Source organism: Ursus arctos, unplaced genomic scaffold (assembly GCF_023065955.2).
Source record: "Ursus arctos isolate Adak ecotype North America unplaced genomic scaffold, UrsArc2.0 scaffold_23, whole genome shotgun sequence".
NCBI lineage: Eukaryota > Metazoa > Chordata > Mammalia > Carnivora > Ursidae > Ursus > Ursus arctos.
The window spans coordinates 5,447,879-5,473,601 of NW_026622908.1; the positions used below are offsets into that span (position 1 = coordinate 5,447,879).

General features: G+C 40.9%; 1 protein-coding gene across 7 annotated transcripts; it reads right to left on the reverse strand.

The window, feature by feature from the left end:
* Positions 1–1,421: 1,421 nt before the first annotated feature.
* LOC130541833 (vitamin D 25-hydroxylase) lies at positions 1,422–23,048 on the reverse strand. Of its 7 annotated transcripts, XR_008961142.1 has the most exons (7): positions 22,776–23,047; positions 17,267–17,408; positions 13,076–13,708; positions 12,142–12,471; positions 11,017–11,313; positions 10,253–10,334; positions 1,422–3,971 (listed from the first exon to the last, which is right to left on the reverse strand). XR_008961142.1 is itself a non-coding variant. In XM_057317546.1 (5 exons), exons 1-5 carry the CDS (start codon positions 22,998–23,000, stop codon positions 11,138–11,140), a joined length of 1,365 nt encoding a protein of 454 aa, XP_057173529.1. In that variant the 5' UTR covers positions 23,001–23,048; the 3' UTR covers positions 8,971–11,137. The 7 variants fall into 7 exon arrangements, 3 of the variants coding, with proteins under 3 accessions (XP_057173529.1, XP_057173528.1, XP_057173530.1); XR_007189589.2 differs by lacking the exon at positions 1,422–3,971 and having other exon boundaries at positions 8,971–10,334; positions 13,556–13,708; XR_008961143.1 differs by lacking the exon at positions 1,422–3,971 and having other exon boundaries at positions 8,971–10,334; positions 13,217–13,708.
* Between the last annotated feature and the right edge of the window lie 2,675 nt (positions 23,049–25,723).

The window sequence follows — 25,723 nt, forward strand, 5'->3', positions numbered from 1 at the left end:
TACTGGAGCATATGGTAATCCAATTTTTAATTTTTTGAGAAACCTCTATTCTGTTTTCTATAGTGGCTGCCCCAGCTTGCATTCCCACCAACAGTGTATGAGGGTACCTCTTTTCCACATCCTTGCCATTCAGTAGGTTGTCTTTTTGTTTTAACTGTTTCCTTTGCTGTTCAGAAGCTTTTAATTTTGATGTAGTTTCAATAGTTTATTTTTTATTTTATTTTTTTAAGATCTTATTTATTTGACAGAGAGAGAACACAAGCAAGGGGAGCAGCAGGCAGAGGGAGAGGGAGAAGCAGGCTTCCTGCTGAGCAGGGAACCCGATGTGGGGCTTGATCCCAGAACCCTGGGATCACGACCTGAGCCGAAGGCAGACACTTAACTGACTGAGCCACCCAGATGCCCCCAATAGTTTATTTTTGCTTTTGTTTCCCTAGCCTGAGGAGGCATACCTTAAAAAAATATTTCTATGGCCAATGTCAGAGAAATGATTGCCTATAGTCTCTTCTAGGATTATTATGGTTGTGGGTTTCACATTTAGGTCTTTAATCCATTTTGAGTTTATTTTTGTGTATGTGTAAGAAAGTGGTCCAGTTTCCGCAACACTATTTGTTGAAGAGACTCTTTCCTATTGCATATTCTTGCCTCCTATCCTGTAGATTGACTATAAAAGAGTGGGTTTACTTCTGGGCTCTCTATTCTGTACCATTGATTTATGTGTCTATTTTTGTGCTGGTACCATACTGTTTTGATTACTTGTGGTAATCTTGTAGTGTACCTTGAAACCTGGGATTGTCATACCTCCAACTTTGTTTTTCTTTTTCAAGATTGCTTCAGCTATTCAGGGTCTTCTGTTGTTCTATGCAAATTTTAGGATTACTTGTTCTAGTTCTGTGAAAAATGCTGTTGGCATTTTGATAGGGGTTGCACTGAATCTGTAAATTCCTTTGGGTAGTACGGACATTTTAACAATATTTTTTCTTCTAATCCATGAGCATAGAATATCTTTCCATTTATTTTTGTCTTCTTCAATTTTTCATCAATGTCCTATAGTTTTCAGAATACAGGTCTTTCACCACCTAAGTTTATCCCTAGGTTATTTTATTATTTTTGGTGCAACTGTAAATGGGATTGTTTTCCTGATTTCTTTTTCTGCTACTTCATTATTAGTGTATCAGCTCAAATAGGTTTTTGAAGGCTACATTTTGGGCAACTTCTTGTTTTATGAAAACTGATCTATTGAAGCTATTTCTTTTAGAGTCAATACTGGTAAAAAAAAAAAAAATATATATATATATATATATATACACACACACATATATGTATGTGTATATATATATATATATATATACACATACATATATATATATATATATATATATATATATATATATATATATATATCAAGCAGACTCCACACTGAGCCTGGTATGGGGCTCGATCTCATGACCCCTAAGATCACAATGAGTCAAAACCAAGAGTTGGGGGCGCCTGGGTGGCACAGCGGTTAAGCGTCTGCCTTCGGCTCAGGGCGTGATCCCGGCGTTCTGGGATCGAGGCCCACATCAGGCTCCTCCGCTATGAGCCTGCTTCTTCCTCTCCCACTCCCCCTGCTTGTGTTCCCTCTCTCGCTGGCTGTCTCTATCTCTGTCAAATAAATAAAATCTTTAAAAAAACAAAAAACAAAAAAAACCCCAAGAGTTGGACACTTAACCGACTGTGCCACCCAGATGCCCTAATATTGGTTCATTCTATTTTCATAGCTTATCAATTAATTCAGATCTTCAAACTTCTTTGCATTGAGTTACTTAAATTAATTTCGTGTGATTATTAAAATTCTGTTTCTGTGATTATTTTCCCTTATCATTTCATATTTGAGTATTTATTCTGTCTCCCTTTTCCTTGATTAATCAAGCTAGCTAGTGCTTAGTTTGCTTGTCTAATTCCAGAGTCACGATGGGGTGGATAGTAAATATTTTAGGCTTTGCAGGCCAAAATATTATGTAGGTACTTATAGAACAGGAATGAAAAATTTCTAAAAAATTTTTATTTATGACATTCGAAATATAATAATAATTAAGTACTGAAAAAATAATATTGATTCACTAATGAGAAAAAAGGAATCCTTTTCCAGGAGATAAAATTTTGCTTAATTGGGGTTCAAAGTTCGTGCTTCCCATCATCAAAACATTACAAATGTTCATCTGTTAATGCTGATCTGTAATGAGATTTACAGATTTCATATTTGAAAGCACCTTTTCACAAAGATGGGTAGTGTCAAATACTGATATCAATCCATGAGCATCTGATTTTAACTGAGTACATTAATTATGGGGAAGGCATTTATGGAATTCTATTAAATTCTTCAATCTTTGCCTTTTTAGCATGTCATTACTTTACAGACTAATCACTTCCAACTGAAAGTTAGACGGAAGCTCTTTGATCGCAAGGTTAAATAAATTTTGAAATATGGAAATTTCCTTTGCACTTGCATTCAGGTCTGAAAAAGTGCTGCTGGAACTTCAGTTTGAGCTCACAAACATACCGGCTGGAAAGATCTTTGAGAATGAAGGCCTCATTTCTCGTTTTAACTTTTGACAGCACAAGAAGTATATAAAGTAGCTTGATGTCAAAATCTACACTTGAACCACACAGGTCTGGACTGAGTGGGTCCACTTATATGCATATTTTTTACAGTACAGTACTATGAATATATTTTCTCCTTATGATTTTTTTTTCTTTTTTTTGAGAGAGAGACTGAGCGCATGTAAGTAAGGGGGGAGGGGCAGAGGGAAAGGCAGCGAGAGAATATTAGGCGGGCTCCATGCCCAGTGTGGGGCCCAAGGGGCTTGATCTTACGGTCCTGAGGTCATGACCTGAGCTAAAATCAGGAGTCAGACACTTAACCGACTGAGCCACCCAGGCGCCCCTCTTAGGATTTTTTTTTCTTTTTAAGATTTTTATTTATTCATTTGCCAGAGAGAGTGAGAGAACAAAAGCAGGGGGAGTAATAGAGGGAGAGGGAGAAGCAGGGTCCCCGCTGAGCAGGGAACTTGATGTGGGACTTGATCCAGGACCCCGGGATCATGACCTGAGCCAAAGGCAGATGCTTAACCATCTGAACCACCCAGGCGCCCCTTATGATTTTCTTAATAACATTTTCTTTTCTCTGATTTATAACAAGAATACACTATATAATATATACAACATACAAAATATGTGTAAATCGACTATTTACGTTATCAGTAAGGCTTCCAGTCAAAAGTAGGCTATTAGTTTTTTGGGAAGTCAAAAGTTATACCCAGGTTTTCAACTGCACAGGGTTGGTGCCCCTAACTCTTGTGTTGTTCGAAGGTCAACTAGACTGTGATTCAAAGCGTTCTTAGGTTGTTGGAACAACTTCACCTCAGTATGTTTCCTATAGAAGTACTGTTTTGCCATATAATTTTAGGTTAAACTCATTAAGAACGATCAAGTCTGCTGTAAAAGCTAGTGTCTAAAGCCATTCCATATTTGATCACAGTGGTTAAGGGTGGTTGTTCTTATTCAGAAAAATTTCAATTTTGGTCCCGAGCTAAGAAACTTGCAATAAAAAGTGACTGCTAAGTCACTGAATTGTGACTTGGTAGAGCAAGTCAGGATAGCTTCTATTTCTAACAAAAAATCACAAAACTTAAGATGGTTAAGTCCCTGAGAATAAATGAAGTTCACCGCTTGACAACACCAGTTTTGTACCACATGATAGATTCAAGTATTTTGTGCAAAGTACCTGCTGATGAATCACACTTGTCCATGCCTCTTTCTGTTCCACATGTATTTTCACTATCAGTTGTAACACATCTCAGCTGATTCCATAGCAAGTTGACCTGAATTAGTGTTTCCTCATCTTCTTTGAGAAGATCCTCTCCTGTAGTTGTTTCACGCAGACCAGTCACCGAGGCTAAATTTTTAGTCAAACTTGGCATGGATTTCTTGAATAAACAACCGAACAGTATGGGTAACATCTGTTCACCCATCAAGAGCCATGGAAAATCACTCAGAATCACGTGCATTGTTTTTAACTGACTATCAACATTGCTCCAATGTCCTCAACTTTGAGCAACTGTTCTCACTGAAAGACTATTAGTCTTACACAAGTTTGTTTTCTGGACATATTTCTTTGGCTGCTTCAATTAAACACAATTAATTCACAAGTAATAAATGTCTTTCTCTGCCTGGATAACAAGTGAACCACTCAGAAACTTACTTTGGTTGCAGCTTTGTTTTCATTTTTCGTGAAGAAATTGTTAGGATGTTCGATTGTTAGATATCATTAAAAATATCTAATTTTTCTGACCATTGCCTCCTGAGGGATATTGTGCTGAGTGCTTAGTGTGGGAGTGCCAGAGCATACTGTATTCTTCTGGCAGAGCTACAGTGTTATTCTATAATAAACATAATGTTTTGCCACCTAATTTGGTTAAAATAATCCACACTCCACTATGCCCTAAAAGCAGGACATTCAAAATTCACTTTTCTCTCTCTTCTTGTTCTTGTTTGATGTGATGACCATGCGCTGGCAAAAACATTAAATTTAAGGTTTTTAAATAAAATGCTACAATATGGAGATGTGCATAGAGCTGGGAGTGCTGCCATGTTCTAACCACATCACTGATCTGCAGTGTGTCAAGCAGCATGCAAAGGGTAAGACATGAGAGTGCCACATACACTTTCTGTCACAACTACTCAACTCTGCCATCATTGCACAAAAAGCAGCTATAGGCAATGTATTTTTTTAAATGAGTGTTTCTGCATCCCAATGTAACTATGAATACTCAAGTTGAAATTCAGAATATCTTCATGTGTCACAAACTATTTTTTCAAACACTTAAAAACCTGAAAGCCATTCTGAGTCTGTAGGCCATACAAAACAGATAGGAGCCAAATGTTGACTGTAGAGTATAATCTGCTGACTCTTGATCTAATGTACTGATTGACTGATAAGTAAGTAAGTAAGTAAATAAGTAAGATCCAGAGCGCCTGGGTGCCTCAGTCGGTTAAGTGTCTGCCTTTGGCTCAGGTCATAATCCCAGGGTCCTGGGATCCAGCCCCTAGTCATGTTCCCTGCTCAGCAGAGAGTCTGCTTCTCCTCCTGCCCCTCCCCTCTGCTTGTGCTCTCTCTCTCTCAAATAAAGAAATAAATTTTTTTAAAAAAGATCCAACTTATTAGTTCTATTTCTCTACGTTAATTCCTACCTGTCGGGAATTTATAATTGCTTTCTTATGCTTTCCTTTGGTTTGTTTCCTATTTTGAAAAAATAGAGTATGCTTAATTCATTTTCAACATTTCATTTTTCACTGAAATAAGCATTTAGGACTAGGAGTTGTCTTCTGAGGACTACTTTAGGGGATTCCATAGATTCTGATAGTCAGAGTTTTTATCATTTTCTAGAAATTCTGCAATTTTGGTTTATCTTTCCCCTTTGCCCAAAGTTTGTAATTTTGTAAAAATTTCAAGATATATGGGACACTTGGGTGGCTCAGTAGGTTAAGTGTCTGCCTTCAGCTCGGGTCATAATCCCAGGGTCCTAGTACTGAGCCCCACGTCGGGCTCCCTGCTCAGTGGGGAGCCTGCTTCTCCCTCTGCCTGTTGCTCCCCCTGCTTGTGCCCGCTCGCTCTCTCTGGCAAATAAATAAATAAAATCTTTAAAAAAGTAAAATAAAATAAAATTTCAAGATATAGGGGCAATTTCATTTTCTGGCTTTGTTATTAACACCCATTCTTAATGTATTATTTTCAGAGAATGAAATCTGTATTATTTATACTTCTGGAATTTATCAAAGTTCACTTTTTATCCACTGATAAGGTCAGTTTTCGTGAATGTTAGATGGCACTTGTAAAAATGGCATTTCTACTAATACATACAGAATTTGATGTGTATTTGCCAGATCTACCTTATTGACTATGTAATATGGGTCTTCTTTATTTCATTTGTTTTCTCTTTTTCTGGCTCCACTTGATTTGTCCTAGGCTGAGAGAAGTGATTTAGTCTCCTAGTATTACGGTACTTCGCATATCTCTCCATGTAGCTCTTGTCGCCTTTTGCTTTATGAAAGACACTATTATGTTATTAGGTGCAATCGTTATTCAAACTATCATAACTTCCTTGAGAATTAGTCTTTAGGATTAGAAAGTGCATTTCTTTGTCTTGCTTATGCTTTTCTGCTTTGAATTGTACCTTGTTTTACTAAGATCATGAGTCCTGCTTTCTTTTTATTTGCATTTGCCTGGTATGCCTTTGCCCATCCCTTCTTCACTTTTAATCTGTTTCAGATGTCTCTTATGTACAGCATGATAGAGAATTAGGCTTTGTCTGTGAGCCAATCTGAACACCTTTTTATTTTAATAGGTGAGATAAGCCTATTTACATTTCTTCATGTGACTGTATGTACAGACTTAGTTTAGTTCTCTCATATTATTTGCTCTTTCCGAAAAAAGTATTTTATTTTTATTTTTTTTTTAAAGATTTTATTTTTATTTTTTTTTGAAGAGTTAGAGACAGCCAGCAAGAGAGGGAACACAAGCAGGGGGATTGGGAGAGGAAGAAGCAGGCTCCCAGCGGAGGAGCCTGATGTGGGGCTCGATCCCATAATGCCGGGATCACGCCCTGAGCCGAAGGCAGACGCTTAACGACTGCGCTACCCAGGCGCCCCCAAAAAAGTAATTTTAGCTTTAACACTTACAAAGGTTTGTATTTTTGATTTAGCGGTTTTCTTTATCCTTGCACCTTTATGTAATATCTTTGAATCCTGTTTCTTTGGACAGTATCTGCTTTTCTTTTATGAGTAACATCAGCTTGTACTTCTTCTTCCTCCATACCTTCCACTACCCAAGTTTAGGTCATGTTACTATCCTTTACTTTTGTACTCTTAAATAGACTTAAAATTCTACTACTTGCTTTGTCAGTTTTAAATTACTACCTTTGATTTGATTCTCATTATATATGGGGCAATTAGGGAGCTTATTTTACATTCTACCTTTTTTCCTTTTTTTTTTTTTTTGTTGCTGTTGTTAGATACATTCTTTCTTTTTTTTTTTTTTTAAGATTTTATTTATTTATTTATTTGACAGAGAGAGAGAGAGAGAGACAGCCAGCGAGAGAGGGAACACAAGCAGGGGGAGTGGGAGAGGAAGAAGCAGGCTCCCAGTGGAGGAGCCTGATGCAAGGCTCGATCCCAGAACGCCGGGATCACGCCCTGCGCCGAAGGCAGACACTTAACGACTGCTCCACCCAGGTGCCCCTAGATGCATTATTTATACGCTGTCAAAGAGTAAAACATTTAGGTATTCCTGTCACACTTATTCCACTTTCGTTTTAGTCTTAGTTGATAGTTAAATATATTAAATTCTTAATGCTAGCCCTTTTGCTGACATTTCCCCTATAATTACATGGAACTTGGAACTTGCCCCCACACCTGATGAACGGTTTGAATGACGCAGAACTTTAGGATCAAAATCAGACCAAACTAGGGGGCTGCCCATCTAGGGCACCAATCCCTCTGTAGGAACACCATCATCTCCTAGGCATAGCGCTCGATTTATTTAGATAGATTTTTACTTCAGCACTGGGGGCAAGTCCTACAGCTGCACAAACAGGAAGAGAAAGTAGAGTGAGGCCAGGGCACTGGCTTGATGTCTTTCCACTCTTTTTGTCCTCATGAGCTCCTCTCCTTATCTACTGATTTTCTCCATAGCTGTCCTGTGAAGAATGAGCTCTCATCTTACCTCAGCCTTGGACTATGCATGGTCTTGTCTGTAGTTCTTGCAATATTACTCCATTTGCCTTCCACCTTTTAGAACTTGGAAGTACAGAATTCCTTAATATGGCCCTCCATCCCCATTCTCAATGCCTTTATCCCTTTTTCTATCCTTAGAGTTATTTCAATGGCATTTGAGGAGAAGTATGCTCAGTTGCCATCTTGAATCAGAAGTTGATTTCCTACATTCTGGGTAGGAGCTCACCACTGACTGATGAGAAAGAAGGCATTTCCACTGCAGGAGATGCACAGTCTATTACTACATAGTTCCCTAAAATAAATATTTTCCATTATGGATTACTTACTAATTCATGTTAATTTATATTTTTCCGGGGTGCCTCAGTTGGTTGAGTGTCTGCCTTCAGCTCAGGTCATGATCTCAGGGTCCTGGGATCATGCCCTGTGCTGGGCTTCCTGCTTAGCGGGGAGTCTGCTTCTCCCTCTCCTCCTCGCTCATGCTCTCTTGCTATCTCGCTCTCTCTCTCAAATAAATAAAACCTACAAAAAAATTTTTTTTAATTTGTATTTTTCCAAAACTGCAATATTTTATTTTTACCATAGTTACTTGGTTCCAAACAGTCAAGAGTTGACACTATATAAAAAACAGCCTTGGGTTGCCTGGGTGGCTCAGCTGGTTAAGCGTCTGCCTTCGGCTCAGGTCTTGATCCCAGATTCTTGGGATTGAGTCCCGCATTGGGCTCCCTGCTCAGTGGGGAGTCTGCTTCTCCCTCTGCCTGCTGCTCCCCCATTCTTGTGTGCGCTCTATCCCTCTCTTTCTGACAAATAAATAAAATCTTTAAAAAAAACCCAACCTTATAATAAACTGTAAAGCACAGTATAAATCATTAAGAGTAGAAAGAATATGGGATGAAGGACATGCATTTCTTATGAACTAGAGGAATCACTTCCTCTGAACTCCTATTTCTTTGGCTGTAACATGAGCACATTAAGTGAGATTAAAGTTCTTTCACCTTTAACAAGTTATAAGTCTACATTTTAAAATTATTTTTGTCAGGATGGCATTAACTTCAGTAGGAAAAAATAAAACATTTCTTTAGATACAAGGTAAAGAAAATAAATAGCATGTACTTTATTCTCTGTAGATTTATGAAGGTCTTAATCATTCCAGAAAAAACAGTGATAGTCTTCAAGAGCAAAATAAGGCCTCCTTAATTTTTTTTTTTTTAAAGATTTTATTTATTTATTTGACAGAGGTAGAGACAGCCAGCGAGAGAGGGAACACAAGTAGGGGGAGTGGGAGAAGAAGAAGCAGGCTCCTAGCGGAGGAGCCTGATGTGGGGCTCGGTCCCAGAACGCCGGGATCACGCCCTGAGCCGAAGGCAGACGCTCAACCGCTGTGCCACCCAGGCGCCCCAGGCCTCCTTAATTTTGATTATACTCTATTCTAGTTCAATAAATTTCTTTGCTAAGACCACCAAGCTTCCAGAATCCCCAGTCTGTAGAGTTCAACCTAGGCATTTATAGGAGAATGACAGAAAGTAGGAGGCCCAGGGATGAGAGATTTGCTGTGCCAAAGGAAAAGCAAAGATCAAACATTTTCAAGAGTCAGTGAAGCAGGTGGGAAAGTTGCTTGGGTTAGCAAGTGGTTAGAGGGCAGTGAGGTAGATGTTGTAATTAGTCTGCTGGTCAGGAGTTCCTCTTCTCATAACTCTCCTTACTGTTGTTTAGATAACTATACTGCCCCAATGTAGCACGTGTACTTCGGCGGAAGCCAACTCCATCACTGGCTCTAGTAGTCAGGCCAAAGTGAACCATAATCCCACTCAAAAGACCTAGTTTTAAAAGATGGGCATGTAACTTAGTTAGGACCTATGGGACACAGAGAACAGTTTTGGGAGATTATCTGAAAAGCTCCCTCACTCCCCCAGAAACAACCCAAGCTCAGTTTCAACAAGGAGGCAAAGCACATGTACTTCTGTGAGTCAGTCTTAAGGTATAAGCTGATCCCATCTGGGAGGCAAAATCGAGGGATGCAAACAAGCAGACCTTTGATGACGCCATGGAGCACGCAGGTCATACCTACTCTAAAACTACCACACTACCGCCAAATTTCTCCTTTATCGTAAGTAAGTTTGCCCAGGACTTCTTCCTCTTGCAACCAGAAACATCTTAATATATCAGAGATGCAAGAACTCCTGATTCACCATACAGAAACTTGAAAATATTCAACAGATGAGGTTATTATGGTTAAATTCATATTCTTAACAGAAGTCATCGTTATGTGCATTTATTCTAAGGCTGCAACTACTCAAGAGCCAAGTTATAAGAGCAGAAATCCTTGATGTACAACCTTAGAAGAAATCATGTTAAAAAACTATAAATGACAGAATATACATACCAGTTTGATCAGGGCAGTCATGGTTCACACTTATTTTCCTGGCATCATTATTACTAGAAGCCCATCATTCTCAAGTGTCCCAATGTATACACTTACCCGGGCTATAAAGCATGTTTTTTGGATTTGTACAGTATTCTCTTCAGAAAAATAACAGTAATCCAAGGAAATGGCTGGAGACCTTTAAAAGGTAAAACAATTCCATCTTTAAGACCTGTGACTGGTTTAGGAAAAAAGTGTACTAGGAAAAATGTCTGTGCCTATGAAGAATTAATGATTATTTTTGCAGTGTCATTTTTTATTATAATTACATTACTGTAATTTCCTTCTACTGAACTGGTGCTATGGGGATGAATACTCGGGTCACAGGGACCCTCATTTGTAATAAGAACAAGGTAATTCTCACGAAGACATAATGGGGGCAAGATTTGAAAGCACTGTGGCAGGTTCTTAAATACATAGATATTTCTTCTATTATCTGCCACTATGTCTAAAATACCTCTGTACTCCAAACTCATTTATTTAGGTTCTAATTTATTTAGTCCTCTATTAAACTGGACGCCTACCACACCACCTATTAATAATATCTTACCAGAAGGGAACTGGCATTGGCATTTGGAAGCAAAGGCCCCAGGACAGGAGCAAGATGGAGTCAAGAAGGGAAAAGCAGTACCTGGTGCTCAACAAGAGGCTGAAAACTCAGGCTCTGCTTAGGGCATCCATGGCCCGGCTTCCTGAAGCAACACCTGTCATTTGCACCTTTGTGTTCCCCCACAGATAATTCCACCTTAGAGGTCATGAAAGCTTGGAAAAAACCATAGCTAATGCTTATTATTGCTTTAGTACTATTTTCAAAGACATGCCTGTGTTCCTTTGGCTTTATGATGCTGTGAGTTTTGTCCACACATACACACTGATTAGATAAATAAGGTTCAGGGGTAAAAGGCAACCAGGTAACCTTTTCCCACAAGACGTCCAGCACTTTCAGCGTCTTTCTGCACAGATGAGGTAGGGCTGGGGTTGCAATGTCATGCCTAATCTGGGCTTCAGATCCGGCACCAGCCCGTGCGGGAAATGCAAGTGAAACCGCTGGAGCAATGCTGTGAAAAACAGGAACATCTCCATCCGAGCCAGCTGCTCTCCGAGGCAATGTCTTTTCCCTAAGCAGAAAAGAATAGACATAATCTTTAAAATTCATAATATTAACCAAAATTTACATCTACTACATGGGTACCATTCAGGAAATCTGGTATTTAAAGAAATTTAGAGGAGCCATGTTTATTAAAAAGAATAACAATTGGCACTTCAGCTCCCAGAGTCCATTTCTTTACCTTCTCTCGTCAGATCACGGACTTCTGTAAGCATATTAATGCCCTTCCACACTTCCCTTGCACACTGCCACACAGCCCAACGTATGCCATGAAAGATCAAACTTCAGGCACGCCATTTTGTTCTATAGATTCAGGAGAAGTGCATTTCATTTCAGATGATTAAATGTGAACCTTTCCCCAATGAAAGGAAGAGTTTCCAGTCTGTCTTCCATGGGTGTTGTGGTCTGTGTACTTTTTCACAGCAGAAGCAGTATTTTTGGAGATGAGGTACAATAAACAAGGAGCCGAGAGAGCTACATTTCAGTTGCACTTCAAATTATGATGTCATTTCTACCCCTGGGTCTCAGTTTCTCAAGCTACCTATTACTGACTTCTAGCTCCACAAGTTTTGCTTACAAGCCAAAATCCACAAGCAAAAAAAGTTTCAGAAGAAGCCAGAGCTTCTCAACAATTTCTTTCTAGTTACTAAATTAAGTGTTGAGTAGACACAGGTGTTAATGACCTCTAATTACACCAATCTCTCCTGTAGGAATCACTGCTGTGTTTTCAGAGTTAGAATCTTTAATTCTACAACAGAATGCTTCAGATTAAGATGTCAAACATGATCATTCATCATGACCCTCTGTCCTAAAGCTGTGTCCCTGTGAAAGTTCTTACCTATAGAAAAAGGAACCAAAGCCTCCTTCTTGGCAAAATATCCACTGCTGTCCAGAAATCGCTCAGGAGAGAATATTTCTGGGTTTCTCCAGTACTTTTCATCAAAGTGTACAGAATAAAGGTTGGTAATTATTGTTGTGCCCTTAGGAATGGAATAACCACGTACGACTGCGTCTTCAGAGGTTGCGTGGAAAATCCCTAATGGCACGATATTACAGAACCTTAAAACTTCGTGCAGAACCGCCTCCGTATAAGGCATTTTGCTTTTGTCATCCCAACAAGGCTTCCCAGTGGGTCCCATAATTAAATCGATCTCTTTCTGAACTTGTCCTGTCAGAGGAAAAGTGTTCAAGTCATTATGCAATTCTTAGAATTATATCCAAAGTTATTTCCCTTTGGATAACCTGCAATGTAATAAGTCAACAAGGTATGGGTACAACCGGATTCAGATTTTTCATTATCTGGGAGTTCTATTTGAAAATATGCCACATATTGTGTGCCACCAGAAACCAACGTTCTGAGTACCTTTGTTGTGAAAAACACACTAAAAGTCATGGAAATAAAAATTAAACCAACCTACAATTGGAGTAACATCACTTTCACCAAGGGAAAGAGTGAAACATAAAACCTGAATTAAAAAAATAAATAAATAAAAACCAGGGTTCAGGTCCCAGTTCTGCCACTTCCAGGGGCTGAGCTTAGGCAAGTCAGCCATTTAGCCTTTCCCCTCATTTATAAAACAGGCATAATAAGGCCTATCTCTGAGGTTCTTACATGACTTGAGAGAACAGATGTGAAACTCTTTATAACTATGAAATATTTTTCTTCTTGGCTAGCACAGCAGAAATTCCTAAAGTGCTTTGTATATAGACAAAGACTCCAAAACGTGTGAGCCCTAAATGGAGGGACAGCCTGAGATCAAGAGGACCCTCACCTTGAATGTTAGGGTAAAGGGCCATGAAAAGAATTGCCCACCGTAGCACATTGGTGGTAGTTTCGGTTCCCGCAATGATGAGTTCACCCACGGAAAAAATGAGGTTTTCTTTGGAGAAAGTACATGATGGGTCATTTTTACCTTGATCCATCTCATCTAAATAAGCATCGACAAAATGCTGAGGTGACTGAGGCTTTCTGTTGATGGAAGCTTCTTCAATAAGCCTGGAGAGAAAATCATAGACCACAGCTGCATTTCTAAATAGCTGTTGATGTTTTCCAAAAGGTAAGATGCCAATCCATGGAAAGGCATTATACAGGAAGACGGAGGCACTGGCAGCCAGTTCCACATTTTCACTAAATAACTCAATCATGTGCTGAAAATCAGTGTCTTCATAAGTGAATCGTTCTCCAAAAATGATCAGATTGGTTATGTTTGAAACAGCATTTGTTATTAACTGTTTAAAGTCAAAAGGTCTACCTTTGTATGTTTCAATAACATCAGTAAAAAATTTGGTTTCTTCTAAGATTTTAGATTCAAAAGACTTTTGGCCATATCCAAAACAGCGAAAGCTATTTACAGCTAATTTTCTGTGATCAACCCATCCTCTGCCGTATCTGGAATTGAGTAACCCTGAAAAAAAAAATAAAGTATTAAAAAAACTTTATCATCCCTACATTCGTGTATCGAACACCTGAAAATGCTATAGAGTAAAAAAGGATGGTTAGTCACTCTTCTCCAAACTATCTTTCTCTAGTAAGACTAAAACTAGACCTGCGGTTAAGCCCTGTTCTCTGTTCATCATTAGCCACAGAATATTGTCAACAGATAAAACTTGTCTCCTTTTTATCTGGGGATAGGCAGAAAAGACCTGTAATTCTCCCACCGCAAGAAACTGGACAGTCCTATGTAATTCAACCTGGGTGAACCAGACACGGTGATTTTATCTATTACTATAAGCCTCATCGACAAAAGACAAACCATTGCATGTTCTATGGGCACATTTTATCTTGGACTAAGAAAACAACTGAAAACTATCCTTGTAGGATTCGAAATTTTGTTTGTTTCTAGATTTTAGAACACAGATTTTCTCCTGTTAAAGGCATATGTTACCTGACAAGGTAACTCTGGAAGAGGCTAAGGAAGCCTGAATGAGGTGTCAGTGTGGTGGAAATATTCAAGCCAAAAGGAGGATAATATGGATTGAGTGTTTGTGTCTCCACAAAATTCTTATGTTGAAGCCTAACACCCCAAAGGTGGGGCCTTTTGGGAGGTAATTAGGTCATGAGGGTAGAGCTTCATGAGCTAGACTGGTGCCCTTATGAGAAACACAAGAAGAGATGACTGTTCTCAGCTATGTGAGGATACAGAGAGAAGACATCTGTCTCCAAGTTGGGAAGTAGGTTCCTTCTAGACACCAGATCTCCTGGCACCCTGATCTTGGATTTCCCAACCTCCAGATCTGTGAGAATCAATGATTGTTGTGTAAGGCACTAAGTCTATGGTATTTTTACTAAAGCAGCCCAAATGAAGACAGAGGGCAAACCTGAAACTCAAACTTCTAATGTTGAAATTGCTGCCTTAAAGTTTCAGAGTCTCCACAGTATACCCCACTCTTATGATGTGGCTACTATAGAATATATTCCCTTTAAATTATCAAGATGCACCCCTATGTTTATTGTAGAATCATTTACAATAGCCGAGATATGTAAGCAACCCAAGGGTCCACTGATAGATGAATGGGTAAAGAAGATGTGGTATGTATATATACAATGGACTATAACTCAGCCCTAAAACAGAATGAAATCTCGCCATTTGAAATAGCATGGATGGATCTAGAGAATATAATTCTAAGTGAATAGGTCAGTCAGAGAAAGACAAATACCATATGATTTCACGCATATGTAGAATTTGAGATAAAACAAAGAAAAAAGAGACAAACAATAAAACAGATTCTCAAATAGAGAGAACTGGTGGTTACCAGAGGGGAGGTGGGTGGGGAGAAGAGTGAAACAGGTGAAGGGGATTAAGAGTATGCTTATCATTATGAGCACTAATATATGGAATGTTTAATCATTACATTGTATACCTGAAACTAATATGACTATAGTTAATTATACTTGAATTAAAAAAGTGATTTGCAAAAAATTTTTTTAAATTACCTATCAAGAGAAAAACAGGGGCGCCTGGGTGGCTCAGGTAGTTGAGCACCCAATTTTTGATTTCAGCTCAGGTCACAACCTCAGGGTCATGAGACAGAGCCCCGCCATCAGGTTCTGAGTTCAGCGTGGAGTCTGCTTAAGACTCTCCCTCCCTCTCCCTCTGCCTCTCCCCACCACGCTCTCTCTAAATCAATCAATCAATCTTTAAAAAAAAAAAAAAAAGACAGGAAAACAACATCTTTACCACATTTATGTAACATGTACTTTACTCAAAATTTCATTCATAATTGGTACATACACATACCTTTGATGAAAAATACCACATTCTCTTGTGTACATGAGGTACCTATAAAATTTATATCTCAGCAACCTTTATGCAGCGGTTTTTGAATTTGGAGCTTATGATAAAGCTAACCATACAAGAAGGGGTCTTTAGCGCTATGTAGCCATCTTATGTTCCCACAGTCCATTGTCCTTCCTAAACTCCCAGATGACCATTCAACAAATAGTCATTCAACATGTATTCATGGAGCACGTACTGTGCTCCAGGCAGTGTTCTAAGAGTCACAGATATAGAGGCAACGATGCCTGCTCTTCTTACACACTAGTGAGAAGAGGCAAACAAATAAATTATACAGCAAGGAAGGGGACACAGGATAGTCAGGGAAAACCTCACTGAGAAAGTGGCATAAGTACAGATATAGGACATGAGGGAGTGAGTCAAGCAGATATCCAGGGAAAGATCCTTGCTATAGAGGGAACAGCTAGTGCAAAGCCCTAGAGCAAGGTATACATATGGGATCCATGTACAAGAGGGTACAGAGGAGCTGTGTGATAACTCTATGCTGGCCAAGCATGGGCTGAGCCCACCTATAGGACAACTTCTACCCAAAGAGTGGGCTGATGGTGGCTCTGAATTCTCATTTCCAAGTTCCGTGCATATGTATTTACAGTAACACATAATTTTCTACTTCTTTCTCTCACTGCTTTATGCAAATATCAAGTCAAACTACAGCTTTGAAAAATATATATAGTATATACTTTATCCCAAACGTTACTCTGATAACATCATCTTTCATTTTCACAATTTTTTAAAGATCTTCTATTATAATTGTGGTATAATTTCTTCTTTGGTCTAATTATTATTGAGAAGAGTATTTAAGAAGCTGGAAACTGGTGTTTTATTTATTTTATTGCTTCCAAGTATCATTATACTCTGGCCTGAGAATTTGTCCTTTAAAACTGGTGTTTTCTTTGTATTAGTTGATCTGCTTTGTGATTTAATATATGGTTAATTTTTATCTTCTTTTCAATGTCTTCATTTTTAGTCTATGTAAGCCAAATTTTGTTACATTTTTCTTGGAAATTGAGTGTGAAGCTCTCATCAGAGAGTTCTGGACACCATCACTGTAAAACTCTTACACTATTAAGTATTCAAATTACTGCATCTGACTTCCACATTCTAGTTTAGGCTTTCTTCTCACCAATTCTTTTAACCTTCAGCCTTTCTCCCTTATTGAATATCAAATCACCCAAGGCTGATCAACACTAAACCAAACAGAAGCTAGTCCTTTACACAAATCCCACAATTCTTCGTTTACATGTCATACTGGTTAGTAGTTAAGAAAGGCTGCTTCGTATTCTATTCTGATGGTAAAAATGTCACCAGGTACTCAAGAGTGGCTTTAAAAATCACTTCTGATTTCAAGTGTGCATGCACGTGTATGTAAACCTAACTTGCTTCACAAAACCTGCAGGTATTATGAAATGCTAATTCTTTAAAACATTATTTACAATATTTATTAGACAGGATTACAACAGTAGAATGAGCATGTACTGGTCTAAAATACGGGTGTAATGCAGCCTGAAAGGTCTTCAAACATTAAGTTCTGTAACCTAAATTAATTAATTAATTAATTCTTTCCTGCTAATCAGTACAACAGAATCTACACTCTATATACTAAAGTTACATAAGATAAGGAGCGTAACTTAGAATAGTAAATCACTAAATATGTGAAAATAAACATACCTCCCATTTTTGTCATCTTCATGAATAAAGGAAGGCATGGTCTGTCTGCAAAAATCTCACTTTGATGAACAAGGCATTCCTTTACTACATCATAGCCATTTAAAACCACAGCTGATATACCTCCAAGATCTAAACTGAAGATCTTTGAAAAGAAAAGAAAAACAATATTTAAATGACAAAATGGAGAAACAGAACTATGGAAATCCACATGTGCTAAACCCAGTTCTCCCAGTATTTGTTACTTCCCAGAAAATGGAAGGATTTATTATTCAACTGACAATGTTGAGTGCCTTCTCTCTACAAGGCATAGCAAACACTACAATTTCATCACCCAGTCAGTACCTGAAGACATCATCTTATAAATGGTATAAGGAAGAGAGTACCGGGCTCATGAAGCCTGGGTTCTAGTTTAAGCTTTGTCACTAAACAAATATAGGACCCTGGGCAGAACCCTTAACCTTTTTGGGCTTCAGGATTGCTACAAAAAATATACTTGATTCAGATGCTCTTTTAAGATTCATTCCAACTCAGTGCATTGAGATCTAGGAATCTCTTTTTATTTCCAAGATAAATCAGGAAGCAGCACCATCTATATATGATTTATTACTCCAGGCTTAGATAGGGGAGGGGATTACCTGAGACAGAACTTTGAAGTATAAACATTATAATTAGGCTCATTTGGATTTGGGTCCCTGAATTCCATGGAGTTAATGAAGATGGCCCCTAAGGGAAACTGACCTTGGAGAAAAGGCATTTACCACACAGGCACAGGCGGGTGCCCCTCAGCTAAGGGGAAGGCGAGTACCCACCCTATGCCTTGCTGGAGCGCCTCAGTCGCTTCCCCTCAGGTTCATCTACCATAGAACACCTCCTGTAGTCTATACTAGCTAGTCCAAAATAAGAGGCTAGTCCGGTGACGGAACAATGCTACTTTATCAGTGGGGTGCAAAGATGGCTTATCTTCATCCTCGCAGGGCTTGGCTGAGAGCTTTTTAGGGCCAAAATACTGAGTCAACCCTCATCTCTGTGCAAATAAGTAGAGCAGATTTAACTACAGTTTACACTACTTTGGGGGGAAAAACAAATAGGAGGTTTAATGGAGAACAGAAGTTCAGTAGAAGTAATTACAGGAAAAAATATGGTGACCTCCAAGTAGTAACAGAAGCAACCCACTGAACAACGGAGTCTTTGGCTTAGGGAAGGGCTCTGCCAACCAACCGAGTAGTAAGAACATCTAGAACCTTGGGGAAGTAGCATGGACTGCGTGTGACAAGCAGTGGTATCAGTCAAAAGTGGCAGTGGAAGAGTTTCAGTGTCAAGAGACTGGCTACCAGCTGAGCAAACGTGGGACTCTTTCAGTTCCCAAAGCAGTAATGGAATAGTCTTAAAATCATTTCCCAGAAGTGTAATTTTAACAGATATAAAGGGAAAATGCCTCCTCCTGTGTGTCTCCTCTAATCTCAATACTTTAACACCAGCTGTGTGGGTTTTCCACGCCTCAACAATCTGGGACACCAGCTAGGTGTCCTAGAATTTAACTCAATTCTGACACTATCTACCTGGAGATAGTGTCAGATCCCGTAAGTTAAGGGCTTGGTCCCAAAGGATGCTTCCTATCTCTTCAGATGTCATTCGCAAGTCCAGGTGCTTCTGACCAACAGACTGTAAATCAGAGGTTCCCACGACCTCCCCCTTGGGTTCCATTAATATGCTAGAGTGACTCAGAGAATTCAGGAAAATAATTACTAGAATAACGGTTTATTATAGAAGGATACAACTCAGTAACAGCCATATGAAAGATATGCATAGGGAAGGTACGGGGAAAGGGGAGCAGAGCTTCCATGCTCTCCCCAGGCATGCTCTCTATTCTCTGCTCACCTCCACCTGTTCACCAACATGGAAGCTCTCTGAATCCTGTAATTCAGGGATTTTTATGGATGCTTTATTACCTAGGCACAACTAATTACATCATGGGCCACTGGTGACTAATTCAACTTCCAGCCCCTCTCCCTTTCCCAGAGGTAGTGGGGGTATGACTGAAATTCCAACCCTTTAGTCATGATTGGTTCTCCTAGCAATAAACTCCCATTTTAGGGACTGTCCAAAAATTACCTCATTAGCGTAAACTCAGGTGTGGTTGAAAGGGGCTTGTCATGAATAACAAAAGACACCTTTATTATTTTTAACACTTAGGAAATTCCAAAGACTTTAGGAAGCATATTCCAGGAAAGGGACAAAGACCAAATATGCATTTCTTATTATAAATCACAGTATCACAGCAGGAAAGGATGGCATTAGTGAATGCAGGAAAAAAACGGACTGATGGTTTCACAAGCATGGTAGAAGACCCCAGAGTTGAAAGCTGTGCTAATATGGAGTGAGAACAAACAGGAGAGTCATATTGTATGGTAAAGCTATCAGGTGTGGACACTATGGATTACAAAGACCAAAGAGGAGCCATGGCTTGAGAAAGTTGTTATACAATCCACTTTGACTCAAAAATTTGGTCCCCTATTTGAGGCTAGAACTGGGGAAACTGTCATTTGAACTAGCATCTATTCTGGTATATGCTGTTTTCAAGGACTTTTGGTAATGGTTTGCGAAACACTTTCCTTCTCTTCTAGAAGTCACTCTGTGATTGTCAAGTTTCTCCCCCCTCCCTGCAAACCAGCTCTGCCCATAATTTTTCACTGTCTCAGGTAATGAACACTCCATCCATTCTTCCAGCTGTTCAGTACCCAAACTGCCTGTGTTGACTCTATTTTTCTTCCCAGCCCCACATCACTGCTTAAAGTCACGTTGCCCCTATTTTCAGAATATAAACAGGAGATGGCAATTTCTTACCCTTCCATCCCTGACACTCTGATCCAAGCCACCTTAATCCCCCCCCCATGTTATCACAACAGCATCTCAATTTGTCTCTTTATAGGTGATTCTCAACAAGGCATACTCCTGCTTCATGGCCTTTGTACGTGTTCTTTTGGTCTGGAATGTTCTTCCTCTAGAGTTTGCACCTTCCATTTCCTTTAAGCCTTTGCTCAAATGTCTTCTTTGCAGTGAGGCCTGCTCTACCCCAGTTAAAATTCCACCCCTTAGCCTTCTCCATCTCCCTTCCCCTAATTTAGCTGACTTCACACTCTGTACTCTGATATATTATATCATTTACTTATTCTATTTATATTGTCCATCTCCCCCCACCCCCAAACCACCTCAGCCCCCAGGAGAACATAAGCTACACCAGGACAGGGTTTTTACCACTGTTTTGTTTACTACTATATTTTCCCACCTATGACAGTACGTAGCAGATGCTGATAACTGATAAGTGTATGTTGAATTACTGAATAGTGGTGAAGACATACATTTAAGTATACTATTATACAACACCATGGCTGAAGGGCTAGTAAGAGAGGGATGTGAAAACTGTCATTGATGAAAACTGATAAACAACGGTCTCCCACTTTTCAACCTTTGCTTGGGCTGTTTTCTCATTTGAAATCCCCCTCGACTGCCAGACTGTCCAAACCACACCAAGTCTTTAGGGAACATCCTCTACGAAGGCTTTCTTGGTTCACTCTCCTCTCTCTCTCCTTTGAACCGCCACAGCACAAGCAGAGATACTCCCACGGCACTTATTTAATACTACCTTGCACCAGAAACCAGAATATTCTTGTCTTCTGCTTGGCTGCTAAATTATAAACTCCACAGAATCCGTGATTTCATCTCTTTCATCTTCTGAACCTTCCATAGAATCTCACTCAGTGCCTTGAATAAAGGTCTCAATAAATGCGTACTGTATAAATAAATTAATAAGTTGGCAGATCCACTTGCCTTAAAGTAAAGGAATTGCTTTATTGTCCTTACATGCATTAACTGAAAATATTCCGTAAAAAACACTTTTACTACCTTGCTAGCTAGGCAATGCTTCTCGAAATTTGGATTCAGATTAAAGTAATTTCAGAAGCTTACACATTCTGAGTGAATCTCCAGGGAAATGATACTTCTTGATGTGGTATATTTCTATATAAGATTCCCTTTAAAAAGAACGTATGAGACCCAAGGACTGGTTGCTTTCCCTTCATGAATTATAAAAAAAGAATTGAATTCACAGACTTCATAAAAGTAGGTGTCACTTAAGTGACCACCACTTCTCACAAGCAATTTTCAAGTCCAGGTTTTCCCTATGAGCATACATCTCCAATGAAGAAGATAGTGGAAAAATAAGATTCTATTTACAAATAAACCCTATAAACAACTTTCCATAACCTTTCAGAAGCATAAGAGGTAACAGTCTCCTCCTACTTCCAAAATAGGTAAAGTATTTTAACAACCTACACTAACTGTGAGACTTTATCAGAATTGCATAGTATCTCTAAGGCAATGAGAGCCCTTTAGGGTGCTTCACGGCTAAGATAAAGCTCAAAAGTTGCCAGAGAGGAGGGTCCAAAATGGAGCTATAGGAAGACCTGGAACTCACTTTCTCCACAGACACACCAAATCTACAGCTATTTAGAAAGCAATTCCTCCTGAAGAACTGAGGGCTATAAACAGCTTCTATACAAAAAAAGAGAGGCCACATAATGAGTGTGGAGAGAAAATGGAGACACGGTAACAAAGGGAATCCCCAGCCCCAATGCTTCAAATTGCAGTGGAGAAGGACATCCATGAGGGACTGAGAGGAGATTCACATGCCTTGGGACACAGAAAAAAAGCCATGGTTTGAAAGGACAACTAGAATATATTGGGGCACCTGGGTGGCTCAGTCAGTTGGGCGTCTTTTTTTTTTTTTTTTTTTAGAGAGATTTTATTTGAGAGAGAGAGAACATGAGCAGGGGGAGGATGGACAGTGGGAGAGAGTGAAGCAGACTCCCCACTGAGCAGGGGGCGCCACGTGAGGCTCAGTCCCAGGACCCTGGGATCACGACCTAAGTGGAAGGCAGACACTTAACCGACGGAGTCACCCTGGCGCCCCTTCCAGAGCCCATCTTGGCCAGGGGTTTTACCTGCGCTTTCTAATCCCCACAGCAGACGCCCAGACCAGCCATCCTTAGATGCAAACATTTAGGAACCTCCTATTCAACATTAATCTGGACCTAGAATTTGGATGTCTCATTTTCGCGAGAAGCCACGGGTAGAACCGCGCACACGTCTAGGTCCCACCGGCTGACCACGAGGAAAAACCACTCCGCAAAATAGCCCGGGGCCCCACTGCGCAGGCGCGGAGCACATCCTTGGCGCCCTCGGGGCCGGGGCCCGGGGCCCAGGGCGCAGGCGCGCGAGCACCACCAGGGGATTCCTGCTAGGCGTCGGAAGGGTGGAGGTCCTGGCTGGGCGGCGTTCCCCTGGCGGGGCACGGCCTCCAGGACTCCAACCCCACTCCCGGGAAGCCGGTTTCCCTTTAGGTAGCTAGCACACGGAAAGGGCGTCTCGACAGGCCGGGCCCGGGAGCGGCCGTCAAGTCCACCCCTGAGGAAGGCCGGGCCCTCCCAGCCTGCAGCCCGTTGGGCTGTACCTCGCCGTACAGCTGGCTCTGCTTGCTCATGTAGACGTGGGGGAGCTCGCCCGAGGCGGCCAGCGAGTAGATGTTGCCGATAAATGGCAGCCCCGACGGCCCGGGGGGGAAGCCAGCCGGCCGCCTCTGCTTCAGCAGCTGGCGGATCCCCAGCGCGAAGAGCAGCAGAAAGAGCGCGCCTCCGAACGCCGCGGCCCATGCCTCCGCACCCGGAGGGTCCCACATAGCCCGGCCGGGGTCTGGGGCTACGAACCTCGGGGCTTTGGAGCAGGCCCGCCCTCTTGCCCCACTTCACTCCTATTGGTCGGACACCCCGAGGTCCCGCCCCCATTCCCTGGCTATTGGGTGGCGGCTCTGGCCTACTCCTCGCTCGTCGGGCTCAGAGTCTAGGTGCGGGGGCGGGTGCCACCCTTTGGATCTGGGCGTGGCTCCAGGCGAGCTGGAGCCTGGGGCCCTTTTCCAGGGTTGTTGACTCCAGGCTTGGGGAATGCTGCACAGCCTCCGTCACTAGGCTAGCAGGATCCTTCCTCCTTTGTGGCCAACTCTTCTCGAAGGTGAATTTTTAGGAAGTTTTAAATAAGGAACTCTTAAATAAGCTATTTAAGAGTGAAAAAACTGCAGAGGTTATCAGAACTCAGTCTTGGAACTAAACCTGATAATCTTCACAATTAACACTTGAGAACTGAGTCATCAATATTAAAAAAAGGTATCTGTCCTGTTTTACTCATTTGTTCCTTCCTCATTATGAGGCATTTTTCTTCTATGTGTTCCCCTAGGAATTGTGATTTCACAATATTTAGGCAACCTGAGTTAATCGTGTATCTTTTCCTTCCTTTCTGGTCTTCCCCAACTGGTTACTTCTTGGCAATCACAGAGGACTCGTTAGTCTGCAGTTGCCTAGGGAAGGTACTTGATGGGGGAAATAGAGGCAGAAGGAAATGTAGATGAAATTAAATGTCCTTATAACTTGCTGCCCATTGACAAATACTTGAGGCAGGCAGAGTATAACATTCCTTTAGGAAGCTCCCAACTGTCTTAACTTTAATGCCTTGCTAGAGGGAAGAAGAGACAATCGCGGAGGCCTCAGGCATCTTGTGAGTTTTCTTTAACATATGAACAACCTTTTGCAACCTCCCTTATCTTTACATCCTCCAACCCCGAAGTATATAATCATTGCTCCTCCCAATACCTGGGGGCAGTAGCTCTTTGTGCCTGTGAGTCCTGTCCTGGACTTTAATAAAATCACTTTTTTGCACCAAAACGTTTCAAGAATTCTTTCTTGGCTGTAAGCTCTGGACCCCAGCAACACTACTCCAAAAACACGTCATTTGGCGCTGGAACATGGGGCTTTGAGTCTTTTCATCTGGACTCTGAGCCACAGTGCCAATTTGGTGAGTACTTTTCTCTCCCTTTACTCTCGTTGCAGGGGATTTTCAAGGAGTACGGTCTTACTGGAACGTTTTCAGGTAGATTGCTCAGGCTGCAATCATCTAGGCCATGGGTACTCTATGGGGAGGAGAAACCTGCCTTCTGGCTGGTAGTAACATGGCCTGAAAGGTAATAAGACCCAGAAACTTGATGCCTTCACTTTATTCCTGTCCTTATACAAAGTTGTCTGTCTTGGGCGCGCGGCGGCCACAAAAGTAACCGGGACGATTGCCAATCTTAAGACTCCAGCGTGAATTTTCCTCCTCGTTGGTCTAATGTGAACCTCTCCACATCTGTGGTCTAGCCACTTCTGGCCCCAAGACCCTCACTGGGAGCCAGCCGAAACCGGTACCCGATTGGATTAAAACCCTGCTGGGGACTATTTCCTAGCGAAGTTGGCTCTAAAGACTTCCTGTGTTGGGATGTCACTTAGAGCATGATGGATTTCTGTCTTTACGATTGTCAGTGTCCTCTGCTAACTACTTAAGTTACAAAATTGGGTACTTTCCTTTTGTAAAACTTTCCTAGTCTCTTCTGTGGGTTAAAAATGGTGAGATCTCTGTGGCCTTCACGGTGGGACCTTCACAGTCAGTCAAACTCGGTCCATATGCCCCACCCATTGTAGTCTAGAATGCGATGGGGAAGCGAGGGGACGGCAGGCCTTCCTCCTACAGAATCTTTACGGTTGGCGGTGATCTTAGAGATTTTGTTCGAGGGACGCTTCCAGTCGCTTCGACACCAGGAACCTCTGACCTATCCTGCAGGTGGGGCAACACCCAGGAGTGGGGGTGGGGTGGGTGCAGATTTTCTTGGTAATGGACCTTCTCTCTTCAGTCCCTAAGGACTGTCCCTTGGGATCCCTTTTAACCCACTGGAAACAATTTGGATTGCAAGATTTAAGGGAAGAAAATCTGTGTCTGCTCCTCTGTCCAAGCTGACAGGCTTTAGAACGGGGAGACCTCTTCCTGTGTACTCTCCACTTTTATCTGCCTTCCCCTCCCCCACCTATTTCAGCACCACCTTGGATGCAGCCTGCCTAACTGGTTCCTACACCATCTGGGTGCGCTTGGCACCATTGGCTCCTCGGACTTAACACCACCCACTACAGATTTCCCCACCAGTGTCTCTGGTAAAAACTGAGAATGGGGAACAATTTGATTGACTTTTAAGTGGACCCAGGTGGAACATAATTCGGTGTTTAAAGTAATTGAAACTTTGTATTCTACCAAGATTTACTAAAGATCAAATAAGCTCATGTTATCTCTGTTGCAGCTTGTTAGCAAAAAGATGACTTAAAATGATGGTTAATTTTGTCTGCCTCAAGTTTTCATGGGTGATTGTTAAGGTAGCTTTCAAAGTCTTTAGTAACCTGAAACTTTAAAGTTTTGCTTAGATAATAAATAGGATCGAATTCATTGGACAGCCAGGCCTTTTTCAAATGGGCTAAAATACTAAAGCACTGATTGCTGAATGTAGGTTTGTGCCTTTGACTTCTTATTTCAAAGAAACTAAGGATATTT

Bases quoted from the DNA above. Each gene is read 5' to 3' on its own strand.
- LOC130541833 (XM_057317545.1), bottom strand. From the start codon at position 23,000: ATGTGGGACCCTCCGGGTGCGGAGGCATGGGCCGCGGCGTTCGGAGGC. The intron at 13,709-17,266 runs GTATGTTTATTT...TTTTTTTTTCAG, and splicing joins GAAGATGACAAAAATGGGAG to GGTTACTCAATTCCAGATAC. The intron at 12,472-13,075 runs GTGAGGGTCCTC...TTCCTCTGACAG, and splicing joins CCTTTACCCTAACATTCAAG to GACAAGTTCAGAAAGAGATC.